Here is a 26,986-nt window from a genome sequence, read left to right on the forward strand (position 1 = left end):
ATATCACAACTCATACTTATGCCAGAGTTTGCCGAAACTACGCAGACTTTTTGTATCGCGCTAGAACTCTAACAAATAGGCTTCTGGAACAGGGTTATGTTGCTACAAGATTGAAGTCATCACTACAGAAGTTTTATGGTCGTCATCATGAACTCGTAGATCGTTATGGTGTATCCATCAGCACCATGAAAACTGATTTATTCAACGGGTCATAGTTTTCCTTTCCTCGTTTGTCTAATCCGGACTTGACTTTTTATGAGCAACTCGGTGGGTTTTTCTAGAAAAGCAGAGGACGCTTACCCTACCGGTGCACCTGGTCCATGCTCCCAGTTTTTAGTGGAGTCCGAGTTGCTCATTTACTTTTGTTACTTTGTATGTATGATTTTAGTTACTTTATGTTCTTTGTTGTGTATGTCTGTTTTCCATGTCTGGTCTTTGTCCCTGGATTACATTCTTTTGATTACCGCTATAACCTTGGTTCCCTTGATTACTCTTTTTCCCATCAGCTTTTCTTTTTATCAAATATGTCTTTAATCAAATTGTTTACATGTACTATTTTTGTTACATAGTCTATAACCTGTCCGTCCGTTTATTTGTTCGGAAAAGTCACCTGCATCTATAAAAAAAAATATTAAAAATCTACATTATTTGAACGTCTGATTCTTCTTCTCGGCTTCAAAATGTTTCACTTTCTTTTTAGTGAATAGCTACATAGTTTATCTGCAAAACAGAGGTTTAGTCAGCAAAATGAGTCATTTAGAGTTTACGTGCAGACTTTACCGGGAACTGATAGGGAAATACGCTTGTGAGAAGAAAAGAACAGGAAAACCAGCCGTTCACCCCATCCCATTAATATTGACTGAAAGTCCTTTTATACATAATATCCCAGGTACATGATTATTATAACACTATAATTTATGATATAAATTTCCAGGGTTCAGGCCGAATAATTATAATCATACATAGTATTGTAAAAAAGTATATAAAACTACATGTTGATGACTTGTTATAACTTAAAAAACTGACAAGTTCTCCATCCGTTTGTCACAACATTACTTGTCTTTCGCATCTCAAGTTTATTTTTGAGTTACATGAAATATCTCATTTTTTTTAGCACGGTAATCTGTAAAAAAAACCCAATTATACTGATGATGAACTTGGTAAAAGATCGGTCAGAAGATGCAACCAAATACCTACAGCGCTAAAATATATACATTTCCGGTTCGCGGCGATTTTTAATCAGTCTGTAAAAGTTTGCCGTATGTCATATTTTATTTCAGATAAAAAGAGAAAAGTCTGTAAAGTTTGCAATGGAAAAGTGAGAACTTGGTGCCCGGATAACCATTGTAATGTAGGACTGTGCATAGGGGAATGTTTTGAACGATTTCATACCAGAAGGGTGGTTACAGAGGAGTAAAGCAATAGATAGAGTAATCAAGGGAACCAAGGTTATAGCGGTAATCAAAAGAATGTAATCCAGGGACAAAGATCAGACATGGAAAACAGACATACACAACAAAGAAAATCATAAATAAAATAAAATTGGCTAAATTCAGTTTCTGTATATTTATTCCGTCTTGTATTCTAGTGAAGAACACTTTAGTTAAAGTAAGATAAAAGCAGAAATGTACAATGGTAATGGTAAGTGTTTTGGGTATAGTTTTTTCATCCGTGTAGATTACATGGTTATTTAGAGCGTTCAGTTAATTAACAACGTAACAGGTGCCTGCGACGTTTAATTAACGACGTCGTAACAAAGAAAAAGTGACGCTTGTGACGTTACCGTAAAATAACGTCACGTACGGTAAACAAACTTCTCGCAGGCAAATGGTTAATGTTGTCTCTATTCTCTAAGAAAATTGTTTCATCATCTTTTACATGTATGCCTTTTTTGATATGAGTAAATTAGATTTGTGGATGTAAAGAAACGCAAATAACACATTCCATGCACGGAAAACTCGATTACAAAATTAACGTACTGGATATCATTGAGATGGAATCCACCTCCGTTTGCCTGATATCAAAACCTATAACAAAAGACAGAGAAAAATACTGCGATTTGTTACAGACGGACGCACGGAAAGACATACTGGTCACTAAAGGGTGTCCGCCACTTTTTGTGACGCAGCCCTAATTATTATAAATCACCTCTCGGTGATAACTAATATCATAAGTATCGATTACATTCTGTCGTTCATGCCATTGGTTAGCACGTTTGTGTTTGAATCGGTATTTCTGTTATCTACAAGTCATTTGAATGTGTTCTATATTTGTTTGTTTTGCCAGTCCGCAATAGGAGGCAAATGCCTATATGCCTCAATGATATTTGCGGCCCTGATAGGGGACGGTGATTTAGTAAGAATACAAATTTGCCTCCTATCCAATGCAGAAAAGCCAACAGAGAGAAAAAATAAATATAATTGAGTAAAGTAAACGTAAATATTAACATGCATACACATAGATCATTCAAAGCAAATCACATAATGTTGTGTATCTAGAAGACACCAAGGAACGGTGTTATTGGATGTGCTATCCCCTGATAGGAGATGCAGATTTTCTCCTTGTGTCAATGCAGAAAAAATGGTTTATTAGGGCCAGCTGCCAATTTGTCTTTAAACTGCAATAAGTATATTTGCTACATTATTTTTAAAAAAAATTGAATGATCTCTAAAAATATTACTCTCTTAACAAGTCATTAACAAAATAAATTTATTTGGAGGTCTTAATGAGTACAATTTTAACATGATTGCAGTGCTTTACAAACAGTTGTTGGCGTTCATTGTCATATTTTGTACATCAGAAAAGGAAATGCATTTCATCTTCTACCTAACCTTACTCCATCAGTGTTAGAGGTTGTCTGGCAAGCTATTTTCTGATTTGGTGCCATCCTAACCTCTAGCAGCTGACATGTTGAAAGCCAACGCAAATGTTAATTAGCTCAATGTGTGTTTTAAAATACTTTGTCTTTTATTTACACAAACGAAGTTTAACCTACCGGAAATCGAACGATAAAAATCCTAAATATTTGTTAAATAACTAGAAAACATTTGTTATGAAGACAGTTGTCAAAATGACCAGCAATTTTTAATTAGGTCACTACTTTTACGGAATACAATATATTTTTGACAAAACGACCTTAAAGTTGGTAAAGGCCGTTGGTTAATTTGATATGTTCGTTTCACTAATTTTAAAATCCGTAATTTTATTAACCGGAATTACACACTAAAAAAGCTAAAAACCAGATATGAAGTTCATTTTAATTGCTTTCGCAAAGGATTTCCAGCATTGTTGGATTTTCTCATCGGGTAGGTCATGGTTGTTCTTTAGTTTAGTCACCTTCTAACTGTATAAAATGTTTTAAATGGAAAATAGTTTACTATAATTCTGCCGATTTCAAGGAACGGCGGAAAGAGCGTTATGCAATATGGCGCTCGGAAGTAAGAGGTTGGGGTATGGAGGAACGGAATTCCAACCTTTTACAATGTAGGAGTAACCTCACCAGAGCCACACTATATTGTGTTGGGAAGTAGAAAATTACGATCTTCACGGTTGATGTCAACTTCTTAAAAGTCCAATCACCATCTAGCATTAATTTGGATTGCAGAAATTCATTGTTATCTTTTCAATGATATTATATTGTGATATCAGCAGGAGAATTCTGGGACAGAAGGACTTATTGTCTCAAGCACACAATACCTCTTGCAAAGCGTCCTAACACAGTCAACAAGGTATGCTTATATAAAATAATAAGAGGTTGACAGGAGTATTTACTGATTTCATATTCACCTGCATCTTCTCCGATTGATTCTCCCCTACCCGGGACTCCTGTTCTCCTTTGCTACCCTTTCAACAGAAATTTCAGGTTTTCGTTCTTCATACTGCTTAGTTTCCTTTTAGTCGCGTCCGGATTGCCTGTCTAATCACTTACGTGTATGCTGATCGTTGCAATAGTGTGATTTTAGGGCATAATCCGTGCGTTGTTATTTTTGAATTTGTTTCGGCCTGATTTCTGAACAACTATCATGATTCTTATTACTACAACTGGTCTAAGTAAACTAAGGTCACCAAAACGTCAAGCTATATACACTATAATAAAATTTTACAGATCTTTCAAAAGCAAGTCATATTTTATTTCAGGTCCATTCACTTTCTTTATTAGGGTTAAGAACCTGTGTTTTTCATGTAAATATATCAAGACATGGACTCCATTATCAATCTAGAAACGTTCATGAGGAGTCAAAGTTTACACGCGCAACATGTCAAAGTTTTCCCAAAAGACATTATATCTGTACCATGAGCTTCTCCATGTACATGTAGATATTTTTTACTGTAGTCAATAAACATAATTATACTAATACATGTCCTAACTTTATAAAAAAAGCAAAATACCGATGTTAAAAGAATATTTTGAATTGCATTGTGCTGTATACGTGTTTCAAGGAGCATCATCTCACCATCAACAAATAGAACCAAATACATAGGAAGACCAGAATCAAACATTAGTCTCCAATAAGTATTCATAACCTAACATATCCTTTTTCATAAAAAGATAACAAGAATAGTACCCACTCGGCTGAAAAAAAAACTAATTATCAATATTTACTTTAACGGGTATGCCTTGAGCATATTTCATGGGTTGCATACAGATGTGTTTGAATAACGGATTTTTCTAATCATCAACGAAAAGTGTAAGTTGATAAATTTGAATATATGTACATGTATCTATAAACTAATTTGGTTTTAAAAAAATCCTTTAACCCAAAGAAACAATTGATGTTACTGACTTCCTATTGTATGTGACTTTTTAAGTTACCGGCTTCCTCGACCTTAGTAACCGTCATCTTTAGATATTAATCAAACCAAGAAACAAAGAAAGGGACTTTTTTGACTGACGTTCACTTCCAATTTGTTCCAATGTCGAAGATTGATGTACCTAATATGATGTTTCTTTAAACGATCTAAGCTGTAGATTGAAGAAGTCGATCCTGCCTGTTTTTGCATCTGCCATGTCGGAATGTCGGTAACTGCAGTTATCAGTTTACTCCCAGTGATTTTGGTCCATAGTGTTCTTTAGAATCAAAACGGTAAAACGCTACTGAACGGATAAATTGCGAATACAAAGTGTTTATCCCAGTACAAAAGTAAAACGTAACTAAGAAAAACCATCTTGAACCATTGTTTTAGCTTAAACGTTGAATTTATTCACAAGAGACTGATATCTAAAGAATAACTTTTTGAGGGACCGTTTAAGACGTATTTTCTTGTAACCTGGTCTCTTAGATAGCGATGATGGGTCAAGATATCAGAGTAGAACGTGCTTGTCGCACCAACTGAGAAAGAAACATCCCATGACCAGAAGAAGAGAAGATATTACTTCACAAGTTTGGAAAATTGATCATTTTAGAATTGACATTTTCGTAGATTTTTGTAATGAGATGAACACTTTCGTCAATTTCGAGGTATAAGTCTACAAAGGATATAGAGCTATATCTGTTGTTTTTTAAACACAAGTTCTGGCGGATAGATTGAATGAATACACTTTGCAAAGGAAGTGTTGTTTATGGACAGGACGTTTTTGATATATCTATTATTGTGATTAAAGCATTTGACATCCTTCATTAGTTTGTTCCTCACGAGTTCCTAAAGAAATTCAGTCTCGATTAAATAAAAAAAAACAATTCAGCAGGGAGATTTGCACAACTTGAACCAATGGGTATGGCTACTTCTTGTTGATTATATATTTCTCTCCCCCTTTATGACAAATGTTTATCGAACGGATGATGTTAAGCATGCTGCAAACATATTTTGGTGTAGTAAACTTTTCCTTTCCTGTAGGTGATGACTTTGAAAAATATCTGGAATTATAGCCTTAAACAACAAATTCCTTGCATCGGAAAAAAATTTACGGAAAAAATCTTTTTGAACGTAATTTCCGTTTTTTTTTATGCGGGAAGGCAGTATAAAGTAGAAAAGTCTAATGTTTATTCATAGCAATCTCACTGGAAGAAAATTAGACAACTGGTATAATAAAATTATGGTCCTTTATTCGCAATTTTCTTTGATGTTACACCGGCAAAATATCTTCACGTGAATTTCACAGGATTTTCACCTGAATTGAGTTAAAAAGTTTTGTTACAGAGTTCACGTGAAATTCAAGTGAATCGAACTTTCACATCAAATTCAGTTTTCATATGAAAATTACGTGAAATGCATGCGAAATTCACGTGAATGCCATGTGAATCTCGATTCACGTGAATTTCCCGTGAACTATGTATGCCTGTGTATGTTTATTTTGCTACATAGCTCAAAACTAATTTTGATAGGAAGATAATTTCAATCGTAAATTGTTCTACAAATAAAATTTACAGGGAAGAATACTTGGAATGACCCTTTCCCCAGATACAACATTTTATCTGAATTTTTAATGATTTTTAAAATATTTAATGATATTTTATTTTAAAAACCTTCTCTACTGAAATCGTAAACTTATTGTACCAAGACCTTGTATGTTTATTTCTTAGGATATCCTGCACATAACATAAATATTCAGAATATACGGCTGCGAATGACGAGGCAGAACATTAAACATTGGAGAAAATAATTAAGTCTTTCCCATAGGGTTTTGATGTGAACTTTGAACTTTGTTGGCAGCGATAAAATTTTGAATTTTCGATTGCCGACGAATAAGACTTGGAATTAAGGACAGTCATAGAATCATACAGACTAAACTAGAATTAAATTCCTTCAGTAGTTCTTGAGAAGATCCAAAGAATTGGACCAACCGAAACTTAAAAGTCATATGGCGGCCAAGTTATAACGACTCATTACGAAATTGACACTCATAATTAAAGAAAAACGAAAGAGATTCTCAAAAGGAATCTCTGTGCCATGTTTGAGTACTAGTCAATTGTGTTGAGTGGTTCCCAAGAAGATAAAACACGGAAAGTTAGCGGATGACAGACGGCGAAAGACGGACGACATACGCAAAGTGCTGGCAAAAACTCAAATAGATTATGACTTCATTGTTACATATCGGTCCTTGTATCAGCACTCGACTCATATCAGCCACAGAGCTCAATATCATATCATCTATCAAAGATTCTATTGGATTATATTAGCTAGATAGTGTCTTTAATTGTTAAATGGGTATTCTGTAACCGTTATTATTTCACAATGGAACTGCATTTAATTAAGATAATGTACATCAAAGTTTGTAAACATCATAACATTTGTTATTTAATCGTCGTCTAAGATACCGATATGGGGAAAAATAGAGTAATGTTCATCACATCATAATAATAATAGTAGGACCAAATCGAAGTAATGCAAGTAAAATGGCATTTTCAATCTCTGAGGTCTATAGCGCATTATCAATAGCAGCGATGAGTTCAGAAAGACAAACATAAAGCTCCAATCCTTCTTGCATAGCTTTTGGCATCTCAAGTTCATACCGGTTAGTGTTTGTTAAGGCCTCAACCAGCTTACTGAAATCGTCACTGCAGCCAAATTCTGGATAACATAGAGTATATTCAGTAGTGAGCTCGTCCAATGTTTCTATGTTGAATGGGAAAGGAATAGAATAATCATGTGCATCGTAAAGGTAAAGCTGGTAAAAAAGTACGTTTGGTATGCCTAATGGAGTAGACACTTGATTCTGAAAACGAACCCTATGCAGATTCCATACGTGTCTATACGTATCTAATTGAGTTTGGATCAAGGGTAGGAATACAAAGCGAACACATTCTATATGAAGGTTGTAGCTGGTATCAAGACAACCTGTGTCACACAAATCTTTAAGGAAATTTTTCCATACATCAGTAAAAGCTGTACGAAGACTTCCCCAGAAGCGCTCTATAGTTTGGTTTACATTTGATTTCCCACACAGATATGAAGGGTGTGACCCGTTTTGATTTGAACAGGTGTACAAGGCACGCTGAATATCTCTAACCAGTGTATTTTCCGTACCAGCATCTGCTCTTATGCATCTAGAAAAACTTTCAACTTCTCGAATGTATTCTAGGTAGATTCTTCCAATTAATTTTGGATTGTTGTTGGAATATCCAGCCTTTAACCAAAGTATTCTTCTCGAAAATCCGTCAATTGCACCATGAATGCATATACCATAGGGTTTCAGTTTATCATTACCATCAATATGTATACAATAATTTGGTCCCCTGTTATGATAGGTGCCCCTATGTAACCTTCTGTGTAATCTTAGATTTACGCCTTGGGGGTCAACTACACCAAGTGCTAGACGGAAGGTTCTCTGAGTAACTCGCACACCATATTCTACATTCATCATGACCCATTACATTTTATATCCGCAATTTTTGTATCCATTTCTTTGTAAATGTAGAATGGTTGCAACAACTGTTGCGAAGTCTGCTTCAGTTATTCCTTTTCAGATTCAGTCGTCTCATAACTCGTGATACTTTTGAATGGCTTACCATCTTTCCATGTACAAAACATAAAAAGTCACGGAAGTCATCAATTTTACAAATTCAGTAGAAAATAATATTTTATCAACTCTTCAAGTTCAGCAACATCACCGGAATACATGTATGCTACCGTTTCCATTATAAATGTTTGCATATATTCCTGTAATATAAAGATATAAACACATTGAAAAGTAAGTGTATATTTGAAGAAAAAATCCCATGGCACTCAAATTTTATTAAAAATATTGAATTAGGTTTATACGAATAAATAAGGCAACCATAAGCAGTAAAAAATAAATAATTTTTTTAGCGGTGGGATCAAATTTAAATGCTCTTGAAGCTTGGATCGCTAAAAACATATAACCAGACTGAATTAAATATCAGCCTTGAATATTACTTCGCGAGTGTTTATGGTTATATTATTAACTTGGTTCTGTATACTTACGGCAGGAAAAAAGCATCAATATCCGGTTTTTACATTAATTTTCAGGATAACGGCAGCTTCATTTGCGTTAATCTGGTTCCCGGGTCAATATCATAAGCGACCCTAGGATAATATATTTGAGAGAAACTTGTGGAACGAAAATATTACCCGGGCTTACATTTGCGTATACCTGTATAAATGCCATCGATTGAGAGCCAAACCTTTGGAAACGCATATTATGGAAACGCATATGGTACACCCCTTATAAGGATACTTTGTGGCAAATAAGTCGGAATGATAAGTTATATTGTGTGTTATAAGCTGGAATCGAATCACTATGTTAAAGATAACATGTCGGAATGATGTAGAAAAAAATGAATTACAATGTCGACTTCCTAATATTAATGTAACGACATATTAGTAAGATGTCGACATGTTGAATTCAACTTGTTTATTTATTATGTCAACTTGTATGTGTAGATGATGATAAATTGTCATGTTGAAATCAACATGTCGACATCTTGTTTTTATGTCATTACATTTATATGAGCAAGTAGACATTGTAAATTCAATTTTTGCTTTATTATTCCGACATGTTGATTTCAACATGACGATATATCACAAGATGAGCAATTTGACCTTATATGTTGACATCATCAATAAACAAGTTGAATTCAACATGTCGACATCTTACTAATATGTCATAGCATCATTATTAGCAAGTCGATATTGCAATTCATTTTTTTTCTACATCATTCCGACATGCTATCTTCAACATGATAACTTGATTCCAGCTTATAACGCACAACAGAACTTATTATTCTGACTTATTTGCCACAAAGTATCCTTACAAGGGGTGTACCATATGCGTTTCCATAGTTTTAACATAAAAAATGGTAAAATTATTTAATGTTTGTTTTTGAAATTTCCCGGGTCACACACTAGGACAATATCACTAAACCACAGAACGATGACAGAAACGAATATTCAGTTCTTTATTGATATCTGGAAAACCATGTGGTATTCGAAATGTCGGATATCGGGCTCCTGGTCACGTGGTTAATTAGCCTATGAATATTCATTTTTGGTGATCGCAATTTCTCAACATGATTTCCCAAGTTTATTACTGTGACTATTCATGATGTAATTCGTGTGATCTCATGGACGGGTCTGCCTTGATATTTTCCAGAAGCGAGTGTTCTAGCATAATAGGAACCTGTGATAAAGAATATCTGCCGATAATTAACGAAATTCATAATCATTCCATAACGATTTAAGTACAAATGATTTACCGATCTTTACCGATTTAGTATCGATTAACGCTGTTTCCACGAGAGGCTCATATTTGTAATAACAGAACGGAAATATCCCAGAGATCTATCGGCCAATCATTACATGGAGACCAAGTCAGAGGTAAATTGTCATAAATCTGTATTGAAAAGGTTAGCCAATGTTAAAAACATGTAAAATCTTCGACAAATAATGCAGAAATATATTCGTTCACATGTATTACTACTAGAGGTTGTCTGGCAAGCTGTTTTCTGACTTGGTGCCATCCCAACAAACGGAATTCTAACCTCTTACATAGTAAGAGTACGTTCATTGATCGATCAGTCTGCCTTCCTTGATTGAAAACGTTAGAATTTGGTTGTTTATTTCCCGTTTAAACGATTTTCGACACACTGACGGTTTGCTGAATTATTCTATTATTCAAGAACACGTATATTGTATCAAAGGAACTATTTTAGGGACACTAATTTTGCAACAGCAGGGTCGGATACATTGTAATTAAATGATAAAAAAAATAGTCTTATATCAAAGCGAGACAGAAAAGAACTTCGTACAGCTGGTACTGTTTAAAACCAAATGAAAAATCCGAACAGGTAAGACAACTATCAACATTTTACTGTATGTGTGATCTTGACTGGATTCTAATTTCTCTAAACTTAAAAAAAGATAAAAAGTTGAATATAGTAAACTATAGTAATTATATTCAGCAATAAGGAAATACCAGTTTTTGAATCTAAATCTTCGTCTATCACTGTAGACAAATACCTCCAATATGAGAATACATACTAAGAATATCCGACGCATTTATTTTCTCCATTGATGATTTTAATCCAAATTGAAGTTTCAGAAAATGGGTCGTATTAGTTGCCGGATTTCTGTCCTATTTCTTGGTGGCCGGGTTCCCATACAGTCTAACAGTTATGTACGTTGAATGGCTGGATGACTTTGGAAAATCTAATTCTGAAACAGCAGTAATCCAGTCAGTATGCATGGGAATGTTCATGATCATGGGTATGCTCTTGATTCTTTTCGAAATATATTCCGAACATAGTCTGTTTAAAAATTCAAAAATGTACAAGCCTAAGTTTTGTAGATACGAATTTACCAGCGTGATAGAAAATATCGATCCAAGCATATCCAAGATGATGACCAAGATAAAAAGTACATTTTTAGATAGCAACATAATATTCACTTTCTGGAAAATATATGAATTCTAAAATACCGATGATCATTTCAAGCAATGGATAAGACTCCTTTCATATACCCTTAAAATGACACAATTACTGCTATAAATAAATGAATTCGTGAATCAGCAGAGACATGCTTCCCTTTTCCTGTTGTCACTCCCATTTTGTTGGGGGGGTAGGGGGGTCATATTGCAAATGCTTTACTATTGAGTGTGCTGTCTTATTTCTATATTCATGTTTAATGTATGCAATTGTATTGTGTTCTAATGTCTATATATATTGTATATTGATCGTCTCAGTATTTAAATTTTGATGTCTGTTATATGTTCTTATTTTTTGATATTCAGTATATTTTTGCCGGTATATATATACATGCATGTGTATATTTCAGGGTTTGCAGCCGGAAGTGTTATTGCGAAGTTTGGTACAAGAAAATGTGGAATATGTGCTGGCGTTGTTGCTGCCTTAAGTGTAGGAGTTTCTTACTTTGCTACGAGTTTAACCTATCTTATTGTATCTGTCGGTCTATTGGCTGGTAAGTTAACCTATCTTATTGTATCGGTCAGGCATTGCGCTGGTAAAGTAACCTATTTTATTATATTGGTCGGTCTATTGGCTGGTATGATAACCTATCTTATTGTATCGGTCAGGCTTTGCACTGACCTATTTTATTGTATCGGTCGGTCTATTGGCTGGTAAGTTATTATATCTTATTATTTTGGTTCGTCTATGCGGGTCTTCATTTTGTTACCGTGGATAGTATTACTTTTGTTGTCGAGGCTTTTCTGTGCCTACTTTGAGGTGTGCTTACTGCAGACCCTTCGGTCATCTTTAAGTATTTACTATATTTATATGGGTTATACCATGGTCCATTTGTTGCGTTTCACCATATCTGTTCCTTTTCAATTTTATTGTATCGGTTGGTCTATGGGTTGTTAAGTTAATCTATCTTATCATATCGGCCAGTCTTTGCGCAGTTAAGTTAACATATTTTATGTATCGGTTGGTCTATGCTTTGGTAAGTTAACCTATTTTATTGCATCGGTTGGTCTATGGTCTGGTATGCACCTATCTTATTGTATCGTTTGATTTATGCTGTGGTAAGTAAACCTATCTTATTGTATCGTTTGGTATATGCTGTAGTATGTTATAACGAGAATGGATACGGAGAATATGTCGAAGAGTTAACAACACCACCGGGATGAAGAATATCAGTTTGGTATGGATTGGTAAGTAAGCCTATCTTATTGTATTGGTTGGTCTATGCTCTGGTGAGTTAACATATTTTATTTCATCGGTTGGTCTATGAGCTGATGAGTTAACATACTTTATTGTATTGGTTGATCTGTAGGCTGGCAAGTTATCATATTTTATTGTATCGCTTGGTCTGTGGGCTGGTATGGTTAACTGAATTAAAAATGCGATTGAAAACTACTTTACGGAGAAGAAAGCATATATCCTCTCACTGATAGCCTTGATAAGTGAATTCTACAAACCCAAAATTCACTATTATTTAAGGAGGTAGACCTACGGTAAGGGACATAACTCAGTGAAATCAGTGATAAGTTTGTATCATATTCAATTTCACAACAGCCTTTCAGGCTGGCTTTCATTTGGAACGGAATGAAATCAGTCAAAGTTACTTTGATGCCTACATAAGTTTGATGTAAAATGCTGAATTCAAACGTTCCAATGATTTGTAAGAGTTGGGTCCCTTACCCTAGGTCTACTTCCTTAATTGCAAAGTTTTTCGTCCCCTTAATATTATGATTAATAGATTCAAATTGTTAGTTTTTTTCTATATATAATCATCGTGTATTAGTTCACTTCAGTCAACTGATGAGTAGTAGAATAATGTTATTGTATTCATACCGTATTAATAGTACAACAAATCATAGAACAGTAATTATTACAAATATCAAAGAAACAATACCGCTTGTTGGAGTTTGTCTAGTATTCCAGCATTATGTATTTGTCATTCATATCTAATATATTCTTCCAATAGGGTTTGCAAGTCTCGTTCTAGTTTCAGTTTCCCTTCCGGAATTTCCGATGTCGAACGTATTGAAATCCGATCTGCCTTTTATTGTTTACTTCCGAAAAATCAAAACGCTTCGTCACAATGCAAAATCTTCTATTTTATGTTTTTCTTAACATTTTTATCCTGCATAACTAGACATTTTTCTTTTTTATCAGTATTTTTTTCACAAGAAAGATATTTTGCTTATGATATTATAACTCAATGCTACGTTAATGACGAATCTCCATGCATTTGAATGGTAGACGAAGACCTATTCTCATGAAACCACGGAGTCATGTGACGAGACTTACATACCCTATATTTATTACTAGGTACAGCTTTTTCAGTGACTTACGTCTGTGCCACAACTGAGGTTGGCATGAACTTTGAAGGCAAGCATAAGATTATGGCTTTAGCTGTAGTAACATTTGGATCTGGTGTTGGATCATCTTCTTTTCCTGGACTGTTCGATCTTTTAAATAATAAATATGGATGGAGAGGTACCCACGTTATTTCAGCGGCAATCTTACTACATTTAATTTTATGTAGCTACATTTATGGAGGGGTAAACAGAGAACAGAGCACATCATCTATTACAAACGATATTTTTACAGTGTCCGATTCAAACCAAAGCTATGACGGGGCATCAAATAAAGACATTATCAATGATGAACCTAACAGCTCACGAATTCAAAAAGAAATTGGATCTAGGATCTCTATGGAATTAAGCAGAGTAACGAAGACACCCATTTTGTCTATTTTTAGACAGGTTTTGTCCAATAAGATTTTTATAGTGTATGCTGCAACGTATGCAGTATCTTATTCTGTATACACAGCCTTATTAATATTTCTTATTGACTTTTTCGAATCGAAGGAATTGATGCGATCTGAAGGGGTAGCCATATTTCTTTATATGAACTTTACCAGCTCCTTTTCACGGTTACTTACTGGTGTAATTAAACAAATTCCACACGTGAGTGTTTTAGCAATACCTACCATCTGTTCACTGTTGGGAGGTATAGCTATAGCACTATTAGCTCTGACCGGAAATTCAATTTCATTGAATACAATTCTGGCATGTGCAGCTGGAGCATCACAAGGCTCCATGGTGACAGTTTTGTCCTTATCTGTGGTTAAATTTGTTGATGTAAAACATTTTGCAGTTGGTATGGGAATTATTATGACATTCACGGGAACAACAAGTACACTGTTTGGACCTTTCATTGGTAAGCACAGTTTTTCATAAATCATAAACACACACATACAAATTGAAGTATACAGAGACGGATTCATGCGGGGGCGTGGCGGGTGGGCACCCCGCCCTAAAATTGGCTAAGCATGGGTTGTCAGGGGTAGTTAAGCGGTTTTAGGTTGAAACTTTAAGTAGCTGTCTTTGTAAGAATCATGCAAAATCTGGAAAATGTGATACATCCTAAAAAAGGCTACATATTTTTATTTTTGTAATTAAGTTGTCTTATGGGTCTATATTATGAAATATGTAATTATTCATTCAAATCTGCCCGCTCTTAGGAGATAATCAACATTGAAAATCCAGTAGATTCTATTGTATTTGAGCGTCATTTACAGAGTTATCTCCCTTAATTTTGAAATCTACAGTGCATTCTATATAATTTTTATCTCCTAAGAGCACGGGTTATATGAAAAACCACATGTTAATTTCTGTTTACTATGACATTTCAAACAAAATATCAAAAATAAAAATATGTAAGCTTTTTACCCATGAATCACATTTTGCATGATTCTTAGCTGGAGTGCTAGTTAATTTCTAGCTAATTTTACCATAAAAGATATCTACATTGCACCCACTCTCTCGCTCCGCTCGGCGAATTTTTAACTGTGCGCCCCTCCCCCCAATCTAAAATCCTGGATCCGCCCCAGGTATAAATACGAGAGAGAAATAGAAAGAGCAGAAGAAGAAAAAAAAGTCTTTCATTTATAATACACATTCCATTTTAATTAGTGAAACTTAAGGTCCTAGCTGGTATTAAGAGAGAATTTCATATTGTATCAAAATTGCTCAGTGGGACAAAATCATACATAATAATTTGTCTAGCCTACAGGAACTTTTCATATATTTACCTACAGATAAACTCTTTAGAGTGTGTTATTCTTGTCACGACATAATTATCACCAAAGTAATTCATCTTTTACTTGTCAGATTTTTTATCATCCATGTCAATATGACAAAAAGAAAAACACCAAGGACTCCAGATCAATGAACTTGTTTTCTGTGAAGTTATCCAAAACTGCTAACCAATGCATTATATTTTTACGGTGTTACATGTATGGGTGAAAATCTGATGGCATTTGATTATTTTTCTTTTGGTCTCTATTAAAACTGTTCATTCTTTTATGGATCTTTCAGGACATATTCGGGATGTGACGGGTAGCTATGACAAACCGTTTTACGTTCTGTCAGGGTTGTCGTGTTCTTCATCAATAGTTTTCTTCCTCGTGATGGTATTCAGACATTGGACAATTGGACACAAAGAACATAAAACAACGACCGTCTATAGTTAACTAAGTTATAATAGATTTTTTGAAATGCATTTAAATATGTGTATTATGTATTGACTACAAGTACGTAATAATGGATGGGTACTGGTTGGCAAGTGTGAAACAATGGCAAAGCGATGTAATATTGAACGAATGTCGTGTAATTTAATACTTACAAAAAACTACAACGAATGATTTTTAATTTATTAAACGATAATTAAATTTCGGAAGTAACACGTTTTCTGATTAGATAAAACCGTTTGTTCATCATTTCATAGATCAAATTTTGTAATGTGACTGTGACGTCATCAACCTTTTAGAATTATTACAAATTGAATTTGATGCCTAAATTAAATTATAAGGTATGACTGTTATATTTTATCGGTCAATTTAAAATAACCAGAAAGACCGTGGTGCACTCTTGAAAATAACATACTAGGCAGGTAATTGGGCGTGCACCACGTTATTGAGATTATTTCTTCATAGACCGAGAAAATATAATAATCATTCCCATGATTCCTTAATTATCTTATCGTTAAGGTAAGTACAAGGTCGTTCGAACTTACGTTACGCTGTCAACTTTATTTCATGTTATTCGTTTAAGAACTTAAAAATTGTTTACGAACCTTAACCTTAAAAAAATTGGGAAAAATTGGACCAAAAATACTTCATTTACATACTTCAATTCTACGCCATCGACAGCCAAAAGAACTACAAGATATATTTTGAATTTATCTCCTTTTTCTGTCGTACTATGTCAGACGTGACCTGAGCAAATCATTGCTTTGTAGTTGTTGATCAATTTTAAACATTTTTAATTAATATACGAATAGGAAATTATTATCATTATGGTAATTGTTAATTTAAAGATATGCAGACACCCTGAAGAGTTATCAAGGGAACCCAAGATTAGAGCGGAATTCATTTTCCAATAATGAAGACTAAACATGGAAAATAGACATACACAATTAAGAACATGAAATAACAAAAATAACACGTACAATGAAACAAAAGTGATTGAGCAACCTAGACTCCACCGAAAAAAAGGGGTGTGGACCAGGTGCATCGGTATGGTAAGCGTTCTCTGCTTTTCTAGAAACACGCGCCTAGTTGCTCATAAAATGTCACGTGCGAAAAATCCGTGTAGTCACGGCAAGCCTTTGTATAACGTATGAATTGTGATATAAAAACCCCATACGTAAGTGCTGAAGGGATTTTGCCACATACTATACATGTAGTATGCAAGGAAAGTTGACGATACAAAATGAGAAGTCATCGCGTTTTTCGTATAGTTTTGTGACGCGTTTTCCTTTTCCATCGATCTCTAAGTGTAAATCAAGATATGAGACTGACTTTTGTAGTATTTTGAATCTCAAGTTCTTTGAGATGGATGCGATTCATAAAATCCCTGAAACTAGGATTATTTAAAAATAATACGTCATCTAATAAGCGGAAACTGAGATCAAAGGATCTTTGCTAAAGGACCCTTCTTTTTGGATCAGATAAGTTATAAAGTCAGCCTCATAAGAGTGAAAGAATAGGTCAGCGAGTGCAGAAGCACAATTTGTATCCATTGGAATGCTGACCGTCTGTTGAAAAACGCGTCCACCTCACTAGACAAATATGTTGTCGATAAAAAAAAATACAGGTATCTAGGTATACCGTCTTTTATGAGTAACAAAGATGCATAAAGCTTTTAAGTCGGGATTTTAAGTAAGTACGGCTAATAGTAGTATAAAGGGTTGAAAAATCGATGTTTCTATCTTCTGATAATAATCTAGCATTGAGGGTTTTCAGAAGATCTTTTCGAACTTGCAGGATCCACATTTAATTGATATCCCTACAGGAGAAACAAGTGTCGTAATAAGACTGAAGACCCTCATTTACCACTGCGAGTATGAAAGTAAAGAGTTTCGAAATAGGTTTGGTGGTATATTTTGGCGAAGTTTTGGATTCCAGTACATTGACGGTAGAACACAATCATCGTCTTTAGTGGAGACACCCAAAGAATATAAAGTGGATTTATGGTTTTCCGCGATCTCTTCTTTAGAATGTGTGGTAGCAATATAGGTCTTCTTACTGCTATTTTTCCACGTCTACCTCCAATGATAAGCATTGGATGTTATGTGTCTTGCAGACAAAGACAATATTGTTTATGCCTTTGTCTGCAGGTACAATAACATATGCATCATGTATAGTGGATACTGTTTTTGACTACATCGAGATCTTTAAAAACTGATGTAATATTGACAGTCATGATGATGGTTATATTGTTTTGTAGAGTCTCTGTTATTTCTTTCTCTCGATCGTTGTTGTTTTTAATTGTCTGAGAAAAAATGGTTGGTATTTCATATAAGCATTATTTAAAAAAAAAATTCACCATACAACTTTTCACAACCAACATTATCATCTAGATAAGCAAAGGGTTCAAACGATAACACGATATTTATTTATATTTTGTTACAGTTTGATTTCGTCATGTACTACAACTTCAATTTCTGCCTTTGTCGATGGTGTACCTTTGGCAGCGTAATGTCGAATTACGATAATAAGACAAAAGAACGCAGACGTCAGTAAGAGTGTTGCACCTGCACTATACAATGACACAATATAATCACCAGTTTGATCTCTGATATAACCTGATAATATAAAAATATGAGAAGGGACCATTTTACCATTTGTGTTGCTTTTTGTAATTAAAACCGTGTATTTCGTGTAAAATTACAGACATAAGATAAAAATTGAATGAAAACGCAGCTTAGTTTTGTAATCGCATATTAATATGTTCCTTTTTAATGAAAGAAAGATGCATAGATTAACAGGATAATTAATTGGAAAGAGCGAATAACCAAAATGTGATCATGAGTGCTGAAGAACGCCCAGATGTAACGAGTTAACTTCTTACTGCGTTCTTAACACGAGTGGTCATATTATGGTTATTCACGATTACCAATTGATTATCCTGTTTATCATGTAGATTTCCTCCATTCCATTTCGGAATTGCATTATTTTCAATAAAATTTTGAAATTTATGAACGGCGGATTGATATTCGTGTGTGTTTTGGCAGGAGAAAGCACGAAAGTGAAATATCGATTTTTTTTACACAGGGAACATTTGGTAAATCACTGCTATTTATATAATAAAGGCATATATAACTTACCTGACAGAGGACCGACCATTACACTGAGGATTCCGCCCAATGTCAAGTTAACACCAAAAGCAGCAGTGTAGTTATCCTGCCCAGCTAGTTTTATCAGTGATATACTTATTACAGAAATCAAACCGCCATTGCCTATTCCGATCGGAGCAGCCACGGCTAAATTTAATAAAAAGGAATCCCCAATCTTTGGGAATACCATCAGAGATACAGCACAAAGAAGTGAGCACAGTATTGGTACGACGAAGACACTGATATGAGGGATTTGTTTGACAATTCCAGTGAACAGACGGGCTGCAATGCTAACAAGATTTGTGTAAGTTAAAATGGACACTGCGTCTGTTCTGGCAAGGCCTTTAAATAGGTAATAGTCAATAAAAAATATTTGAATTGAACTTATGGCTGCCAACGCGACAGAAGTGTTACATAGATAAAGAATCAACGTTTTGTTGGTAAAAATAGATTTCAGTACATGGCGTATATCAAGTGTATTATCTATGGTGGTATTTGGTTTAGTATTTAAAACGCTGTGTTGAGTCTTGGTTATATTTATATCAATTTTCTCTTCTACTTTATTGTATTGTATACGTTTGTAATTTCTATTGCCATTAAATGCCATGTTTTCTTTAGGTTTGACATACACGCATGCAAATGGCACTGTATGGAGAATAATTCCTGATAAAATAAGCAAACAACCTCTCCAATTGTATCTGGAGATGATGAACTGCGTCATCGTTGGGAAAACTGCCCCTCCTATGCCTATTGCAGTGGAATTAAAAGCAAGCGCCATTAATCGCTGCTTTCCATGAAAGTGTTGACTGACACTTGCACAGGACGATATATATACTAAAGACAAACCAAAACCTGTAATACGATACAAATAATTCATATAAACAAAACTGTTTTTATTCGTGATTAAACAAGTGAAGTGTGTAAATGTTACAAATTTGAATATGAATAACTAATACGTAGTTTTTAGACAATATGAATGATGTGTAGGATCTTATTGATAGTACGAAATACATCGATAATCGATATGCTAACGAAGCATTCCATCTTAAAAATTAACGAAGGAATCTATATGATAAACTTCGACAATAAAAACCTTTAAGACACCCATCGATAATAAGGGTCTTCAATGTACTTGTACGCGATTCAGACTTCCATTGGTAAACGGAATCGCTTATTGTTCTATCGACATTAAGTCAACTTTGATCGTAGGATAAATAAACACTACTAGCGTTACCCGGTACATTATCGACTCGGTTAAAATTACATCTTAAACATAGTCACTTCGATTCTAAATCTAAGAGATGACAATAGCATGTCCAGTTTAGTTGATTAATGTTAGTTTTCCTATGACGCACAATAAATGGGAACAACTAACTTTGTATACCTACCATATATAAGTCCCATAGTTAATGTTAAGTATAGAATAGAAGTAGTTAAAAAGGAAGCGATCAGTCCTATGGATGCTAAAATACCACCAACTACACCGCATTTCAACGGACCAAACTTAGTTACCAATAAACCTACAACACCTCCTAAAATAAACAAGAACGTAGACGTCATCAAAGTGGAAACAAATCCATTGTAAAAGTATGAAAAAGCCGAAATTATTGATACCATAGTCAAAAACTAAACTTTGCACAAGTTAACCATATCAGTTCCATTTTCAATATTTGCCATGGAATCTAAACAAAACTACTTAGAAAAAAAAACAATTGTGAAACCATTTCGCAAATAATTTGAAAGAGCTTTTTATCTCATTTAAGAGAAATATTTAGAGAATAAACCATTATTATTGTTTTAAAACACACACGTACCATTGATTAAATTAAATTAAAAATTATGGAGCCACAATTTAAAAGCAAGTAAAGTTCTGATATCATTTTTTTCTATCGAGTTTAATTTATTGTCAAAGTGATCTTACTAAATCTTTAACCCAAAGAGACATACATACCATCTGTTGATGGACGACAGAACGGCTTCACAAAATATTTTGTGAAAATGTAATTTTATATTGATTTTAAAAATGGGACTGACTTTTTGCACAGTGCTGTATGCGGACCTTTATAATGTGCATTATTTTTTTTCCAAACAATGTTTTTAAAGTATGGTATAAATCACATTAGTCTACTTATTTATGGAATAAATACCCGCTATTTGAAACGTTCCAGAACATATTGACTGTACCAAAGATGTTTCCGAGTTCGATTGTCTAAACTCCTCAAGCCATTCAACATATAATATAGAAAAGTAGGAGAAGTAAGGAGCTGTAACAGTAGTGGAGAAAAACGCTGCAGCCAGAACCAACCATCGCCGGTAATTAATTTCCTGTTTAACACTAGTAGATGTTTGTCTCTTGCTTTCTGGTTTCTCCAGCCTTTTGTGAAGTCAGGTATAAATTAGAAGTATGAACATACTTTGTAGTTCTAATGAAATGTAATTTAAAAGGATCGTTACACATCGCGAGACAACCGATTTTGCTTTCAATAATTAAACATTTAACAAACAAACGAACGAAAAAAAAACAAAAACCAAAAAAACCATACAAATAACGACGAAACAAACCCCCCTTTAAAACACAAAAACACGTGTGCAACTTTATAAACGGGTACTGTGATTTTGAGGTGTCAATTCAGAATGACAAGAAATAAGTTATTACACTTGAAAAGGAGAGACTGATACAACTCAAAGCCTCTGGCAAATATATCATTTGGGAATACGGCCGTAATACTCAATAACTTAAAGTAACGAAACTCTTAGTAAGTAACTTAGAAGTTAATCACACAGGTAAATATTGTATATTATGTGTAGACAACACAACTAGTGTGGAGGTATTGTTTCTACGCACGGAGCAACACAAACCTACATTAACTATAAATCATCATTAAAGTATAAATGAAAACAAAACGAAAAAAAAACAAACAAACAGACAAAACCGAACAATCAGAGCAAACAGTACGTTTTTATAGATGTGTACCTATCTGAAACCACATAAACGTTACCACTATTCCAAATAGCGAAAACTTTGTTTTTACGGGACGCGTTGTATCCATTTTGAACACACGTCACCTTGTCCATTTAGCTCCAGAGAAGTCTGAATGTGCAGTATATTGATGTATTGCACAGATTACAATTGAATTTTATATACATAAATTAAGGTTTGCTCTGTTTTACTATCCAGAATTTGAAATTACAAATAGAATGACATGACTTCACATATATTTTCCCTGATTAAGTACCATCATAGTCAAACCTAAAGCTATCACGTTGTATATATGTCATATTGTTGTATATATTAAGTAATAGAAAAAAGGTGATATTGTGAAACGCAACAAAGGCATTAACAACCAAACTTTAATGTAAGGTCAAAAATGAACTGAAACAACAAATAAACGCACCGTAATATTGAATAATACATAAAACTGTTTCTACGGAATACCTCAACATACAAAATTAATTTAACAACATGAGATTATTTTTTGTGTCGTTTTTTTCCCTTCAATTTGTAAAATGTCGAATAGATTGTAAAAGATTTTACTTTTCATATCATAATTTATTTTCATTAGATCGGGTACAAAATTATCAAGTATAGCTGTCGAAAAGAGGATGTAGCTCCAACTTTCCAGAACCCTCTTTTTTCGCAAGTTCTTCAATTTCCTTTGAAATCAAAATATTTTCGTGTTTAATTTTGTTTATGTTTTCTTCTTTTGCATGTAAAGTCAGTCGAAGCTGACGTGTTCTTTCGTGCTGCTCCTGTAAATCCTTCCGTAAATAAAACACCTTTTCAGAAGGAGTTATTTCCTCTGTTCCTTCTAAAAGTTTATTTTTCTTCGGTAGATCTTTGATTTCTTTTATATCTGCTTTAAGTTGACTAATAGTCGACTGTTGTTCTTTTATACGTTGATTTATCAAATTAGGAAGTGACGTATATCTCAGCTCACTAGGTTTCACGCCAAGAATACGGAGACACCGACATTTTAGACGTTTGATAAGTTCCGAAAGTCTTGTCAGCGATTCTTGTGGCTTCTCGGAGTTCATTTTGTCAGCCTTTGTAGGATGTGTTCCTTTGCCATACACAAGTGGTAACAGTTGTTCATTAATGATCTCTATCAAACCATCATTTATATCTTTGGAAAAACTCGTTCGTTCTTTCAGCAACTCGAGCTCAATTTTATTGGCAATGACCGGATAATCTTCTTTTATAATATTGATAACGATTTGGAAACAATCCTCGTTTTTAAATGATAAGTACCGTAACAGATTTGCCATGTGTTCTTTTTCTGAATTTCCAGTCTAAAAATTCAAGTAGAATATTTTATATGCCGTAAATCACTTAGTTGTTCAGAAAATTGAAGTATTTTTGTCAGTATTTTAATCCATCTGTCAAATCAGTAGTGTTTATATTTGTTTTTACTAGATTCGTCTTGATAGCACACGATTTTTATGGATTTTACCGGACTAAAGTAGATTCTCTCTCTTCAAGTATACATGTACTAATGGAAAAAGATACTATACACACCTTTCGAGTTTAATGATTTAAAGACGGAATGGTCTTACGTCAAAATGTTAACATATTTTTGTTTTTATTCCCATTTCCTAAACTTTCCAGTTCAAATTTTCTTGAGTGGGAATTTAGAAAAAAAAGATAAGTCGTACGAAAAATGAATTCACAATCTGATCTTGAACAGCAGCGTACATTTTCAATTTCTGACTGCGAAGATATTTCTGACTACAACATTTGATCATCATTTTTGGGAAGTTTACACATGAACTTTGCAACAAAATTGTCTTTTTTTCTGTTTTTATGTAAAAAAAAAGGTGTTTTTTGAATCTCCGAAACTAAAGTTCACACGTTTTTCTACTTTGACTGAAAATTGATTTACCCTATTAGCTTGTCATTAGGTAAAATAAAAAAAAATCAGCAAATATCTGCAATTTTAAGAATTTAATGTGTGTTTGAAGTTTTGTTACTTTATATTGATTTTAAACGGGAAGGTACCGTTTCATTTTTCTATTGGTATATAAACGTACATTAGAATATTATATTTTTTTAAGAAGACTTATTAATGAAGTAAATTAATCACGACGTAAATTCAACAAACTTTTGTTCCATGTATTTTTTCAGTATTCATATACTATGACACCAATTGGTACACTGTTCACTTGAATACCGGTAAGTGACTCAAAGTGTCGTACACTATTCACTTAAGAATACCGGTAAGTGATACGAAGTGTCGTTACATGAGATATATTCAACGTTAACTTACAAAGTTTTAGTAACAGGTTGAAATATTATGTTTGGTGCGGTATTAATATTACAAACTGACTAGTTTTATAAACTATTACCTCAATATCCTTTCTCCGATCATCACACAGAATGCCATATCTTTGTAGTTTTTGTAGGAAATTCTTTATATTAACGTCATCATAGAAATAGTGACGACAATTGTATAGAGACCTCCGTTCAAAGTCGTCCATTGTATATGTATTCACATCAACGGTTCTAAAAGCAAGTACATATATAAATACTATTAATGCTCGTCAATCATACGTGGTATAATGAACTATCATGACATTAGGAAAACAAAAGGGAAACAACCAATATTCGTCTGTGTATGGTTCAAAACATGACAACGGCGGATGCCAATAGCAGATCCAGGGGTGGGGGTACAGGGGGTTGGTAACTAGCCTATATATTGGAAAATTGTCATTTCATATGTAAAATTGAGAAAAAATGGTTAATAATGTCCTAGCACCCTTTTTCTCAGGAACCCCAGCTGGCACCCCTCCTTTTCAAACTGTCTGGATCCGCGCCTGTGATTGGCTTTTGGAAGTAATTTGTGCAAAACATGTACTGTGTGATACTTGACACGAGTGTTACATTCTTCCTTAAACATCTTTATAACTTGACATACATCAACTTACACAAAATTGAATATATCATACAAAAGATATAATGCAGTAAAAAAAAAACAAGGATTACAACGAATCAGAATATTATCATACATTATATAGACTTACCATTTAAAGTTAACCAACGACTTCCATTGTGTTTATTGATTGTGTACCTGTAAGGTTAAACATCAACCTGAGAAAATTTAAATACCATTTTCATATTGTGTGTTTGTCATAAAGAACGACTATCGATTTATTGATTTTAAACCTATGTATCTATTTATTGCTCAGTGTGTAAAAAGTTCAATTATAGTTGGCAATAATCATGACGTAACAACATTTTATTGACTGAATCAAACCTTGGTCCAACGATGAATTTAATAATAAATACAGAATTCAAGCTTTTATTTTCCAGAGGAAGGGAAACGATAAGTATCTATAAAAATACTAAATAATATAGTGGCACCGTAATTTTAATGCTTTAGCCACTTTTCTTCCGCCCCTTGAATACAATTCTGCCCTAATTATGAAGTTACAATAAGAACTAAATGCTTGTAAGTAATCGGCATGAAAGTGCTGATTTCTGTGTGAAACATATATATATATATATATATATATATATAACGTCTCAGAATGTGACGACTCTATTCACTACACTGCTCCATCGGATCAAATTGATACGGGGAAGATATTTAAACGTATAGAAAGGTCTGAAAAATTCCCAACGATGTTAGAACTGTCATATTTGCGATGCAAATTTTTGGTCGTTCCCTCCGCGGGACTCGAACTCGTACCGCCGTGACATCTATGGCAACAGTTAATTGTAACTTTGATTAAAAGACTCTCTTTGTTATTTTCATTCAGGCTCCTCATCAGTTGCTTATGTGAGCCTTTGATAAAGGTACAATCACCCATAGCGCACGCGATTCAGCTTCTGAGTCTGTTTTGATCTTGAACTTTATGCTCGTTAAGTTTTGTGAGTTTTATGCTGAGGAAGGATATCTGTTATCCGAAATATTCAATTTAAATTTTACCATCTTCTGGTGATATTAAACATATTTAGACGTTATTTTTTTATATATTGTTATGTTTCGCATCGTTTTTAACGATCCATCACCCCGTAAGATTATTGTTATTGTTATTTAGACGATTTTAAATATATATATATATATATACATATATACAACGTCTCAGAATGTGACGACTCTATTCGCTACACTGCTCCATCGGATCAAATTGATACAGGGAAGATAACGTAAACTTATAGAAGGGTCTGAAAAATTCCCAACGATATTAGAACTGTCAAATTTGCGAAGCAAATTTTTGATCGTTCCCTCCGCGGTACTCGAACTCGTACCGCTGTGACATCTATGGCAACACCGCCTGCACTAAGTCCAGCGCCCTAGACCACTTGGCCAGCTAGGCTATATAAAAATACAGCTTTCACTGGCCGGGTCATTCCTCCTCGTAGGATTAATCTAGGGCTTCGCAAATTTGACAGTTCTAACATCGTTGCATTGCATGCATATATGTATATCTAGAATTTTCTTACACTATATTCTTTTGAGAGAAAAATAAAACTATTTTTTGTGTAGTCAGTCTTCTCCTGTCCGAATATGAATATGCTAGGATTATCTCCCTTCTACCACAAACACAAGAACTATGAAGGATCTCTAAATTCTAGGATAAGTAAAGGCTAATATTCAGAGTTTTTCATGTTTTTAGCTATAGAGAGAAATCGAATTCTCCCCCAGGTATCCTTAGTTAAATGCTTCGATTTATTCTTTTTAACATGCAATCATTTTGAGAGAGAAACTAATTATAAGAAAAGCCAATACTTAAAAAACTCCGTCGTATTTTACTGTGGGAAGCAAGTCAAGCCAGTTTCATAAATAAATTACAAGTACAAAGATGGGCAAAGAATGGCGAGTCCCGGGTGACTGTGACTGAAAAGCTAATACAACTGTACACTACGGACATAGCGTCAATTACCTATACATTATATAGATGGTAGTGTTATTGAATGTTCCCTGTGTAATAATATTCAA

General features: G+C 34.0%; 4 protein-coding genes and 1 long non-coding RNA gene across 5 annotated transcripts; 1 reads left to right on the forward strand and 4 right to left on the reverse strand.

Annotated features, from left to right (window-relative positions):
• Window positions 1–6,814: 6,814 nt before the first annotated feature.
• Window positions 6,815–8,584, reverse strand: LOC148597785 (uncharacterized). Its single transcript, XM_088561545.1, has one exon. It carries the CDS (start codon window positions 8,300–8,302, stop codon window positions 7,358–7,360), a length of 945 nt encoding a protein of 314 aa, XP_088417671.1. The 5' UTR covers window positions 8,303–8,584; the 3' UTR covers window positions 6,815–7,357.
• A 1,152-nt stretch (window positions 8,585–9,736) lies between these two features.
• On the reverse strand, window positions 9,737–13,612 carry LOC148597786 (uncharacterized). The gene is made up of 3 exons (XR_015918522.1): window positions 13,273–13,612; window positions 10,939–11,112; window positions 9,737–10,078 (listed from the first exon to the last, which is right to left on the reverse strand). It is a non-coding gene; the product is annotated as an uncharacterized LOC148597786 (long non-coding RNA).
• On the forward strand, window positions 11,003–16,817 carry LOC148597787 (monocarboxylate transporter 14-like). Its single transcript, XM_088561355.1, has 4 exons — window positions 11,003–11,163; window positions 11,731–11,874; window positions 13,692–14,585; window positions 15,746–16,817. The coding sequence occupies exons 1-4, from the start codon at window positions 11,073–11,075 to the stop codon at window positions 15,898–15,900; spliced, it is 1,284 nt and encodes a 427-aa protein (XP_088417481.1). The 5' UTR covers window positions 11,003–11,072; the 3' UTR covers window positions 15,901–16,817.
• A 1,097-nt stretch (window positions 16,818–17,914) lies between these two features.
• On the reverse strand, window positions 17,915–22,424 carry LOC148597788 (monocarboxylate transporter 13-like). Its single transcript, XM_088561354.1, has 5 exons — window positions 22,021–22,424; window positions 21,194–21,420; window positions 20,435–20,578; window positions 19,038–19,898; window positions 17,915–18,515 (listed from the first exon to the last, which is right to left on the reverse strand). Exons 1-5 carry the CDS (start codon window positions 22,119–22,121, stop codon window positions 18,337–18,339), a joined length of 1,512 nt encoding a protein of 503 aa, XP_088417480.1. The 5' UTR covers window positions 22,122–22,424; the 3' UTR covers window positions 17,915–18,336.
• A 151-nt stretch (window positions 22,425–22,575) lies between these two features.
• On the reverse strand, window positions 22,576–25,188 carry LOC148597789 (uncharacterized). The gene is made up of 3 exons (XM_088561357.1): window positions 25,065–25,188; window positions 24,390–24,546; window positions 22,576–23,336 (listed from the first exon to the last, which is right to left on the reverse strand). Exons 2-3 carry the CDS (start codon window positions 24,519–24,521, stop codon window positions 22,626–22,628), a joined length of 843 nt encoding a protein of 280 aa, XP_088417483.1. The 5' UTR covers window positions 24,522–24,546; window positions 25,065–25,188; the 3' UTR covers window positions 22,576–22,625.
• Between the last annotated feature and the right edge of the window lie 1,798 nt (window positions 25,189–26,986).

This window comes from Perna viridis, chromosome 14 (assembly GCF_037379345.1).
Source record: "Perna viridis isolate PV_CMFRI_1.1 ecotype Kerala chromosome 14, ASM3737934v1, whole genome shotgun sequence".
NCBI lineage: Eukaryota > Metazoa > Mollusca > Bivalvia > Mytilida > Mytilidae > Perna > Perna viridis.

Bases quoted from the DNA above. Each gene is read 5' to 3' on its own strand.
- LOC148597785 (XM_088561545.1), bottom strand. From the start codon at position 8,302: ATGATGAATGTAGAATATGGTGTGCGAGTTACTCAGAGAACCTTCCGT.
- LOC148597787 (XM_088561355.1), top strand. From the start codon at position 11,073: ATGTACGTTGAATGGCTGGATGACTTTGGAAAATCTAATTCTGAAACA. The intron at 11,875-13,691 runs GTAAGTTAACCT...ATTTATTACTAG, and splicing joins ATCTGTCGGTCTATTGGCTG to GTACAGCTTTTTCAGTGACT. The intron at 14,586-15,745 runs GTAAGCACAGTT...TGGATCTTTCAG, and splicing joins ACTGTTTGGACCTTTCATTG to GACATATTCGGGATGTGACG.
- LOC148597788 (XM_088561354.1), bottom strand. From the start codon at position 22,121: ATGGACAAGGTGACGTGTGTTCAAAATGGATACAACGCGTCCCGTAAA. The intron at 21,421-22,020 runs GTACACATCTAT...ACTTCACAAAAG, and splicing joins GTTTATGTGGTTTCAGATAG to GCTGGAGAAACCAGAAAGCA. The intron at 18,516-19,037 runs GTAAGTTATATA...TTATATTATCAG, and splicing joins AATGGTCGGTCCTCTGTCAG to GTTATATCAGAGATCAAACT.
- LOC148597789 (XM_088561357.1), bottom strand. From the start codon at position 24,521: ATGGACGACTTTGAACGGAGGTCTCTATACAATTGTCGTCACTATTTC. The intron at 23,337-24,389 runs GTAATAGTTTAT...TTGAATTTTTAG, and splicing joins ATCGGAGAAAGGATATTGAG to ACTGGAAATTCAGAAAAAGA.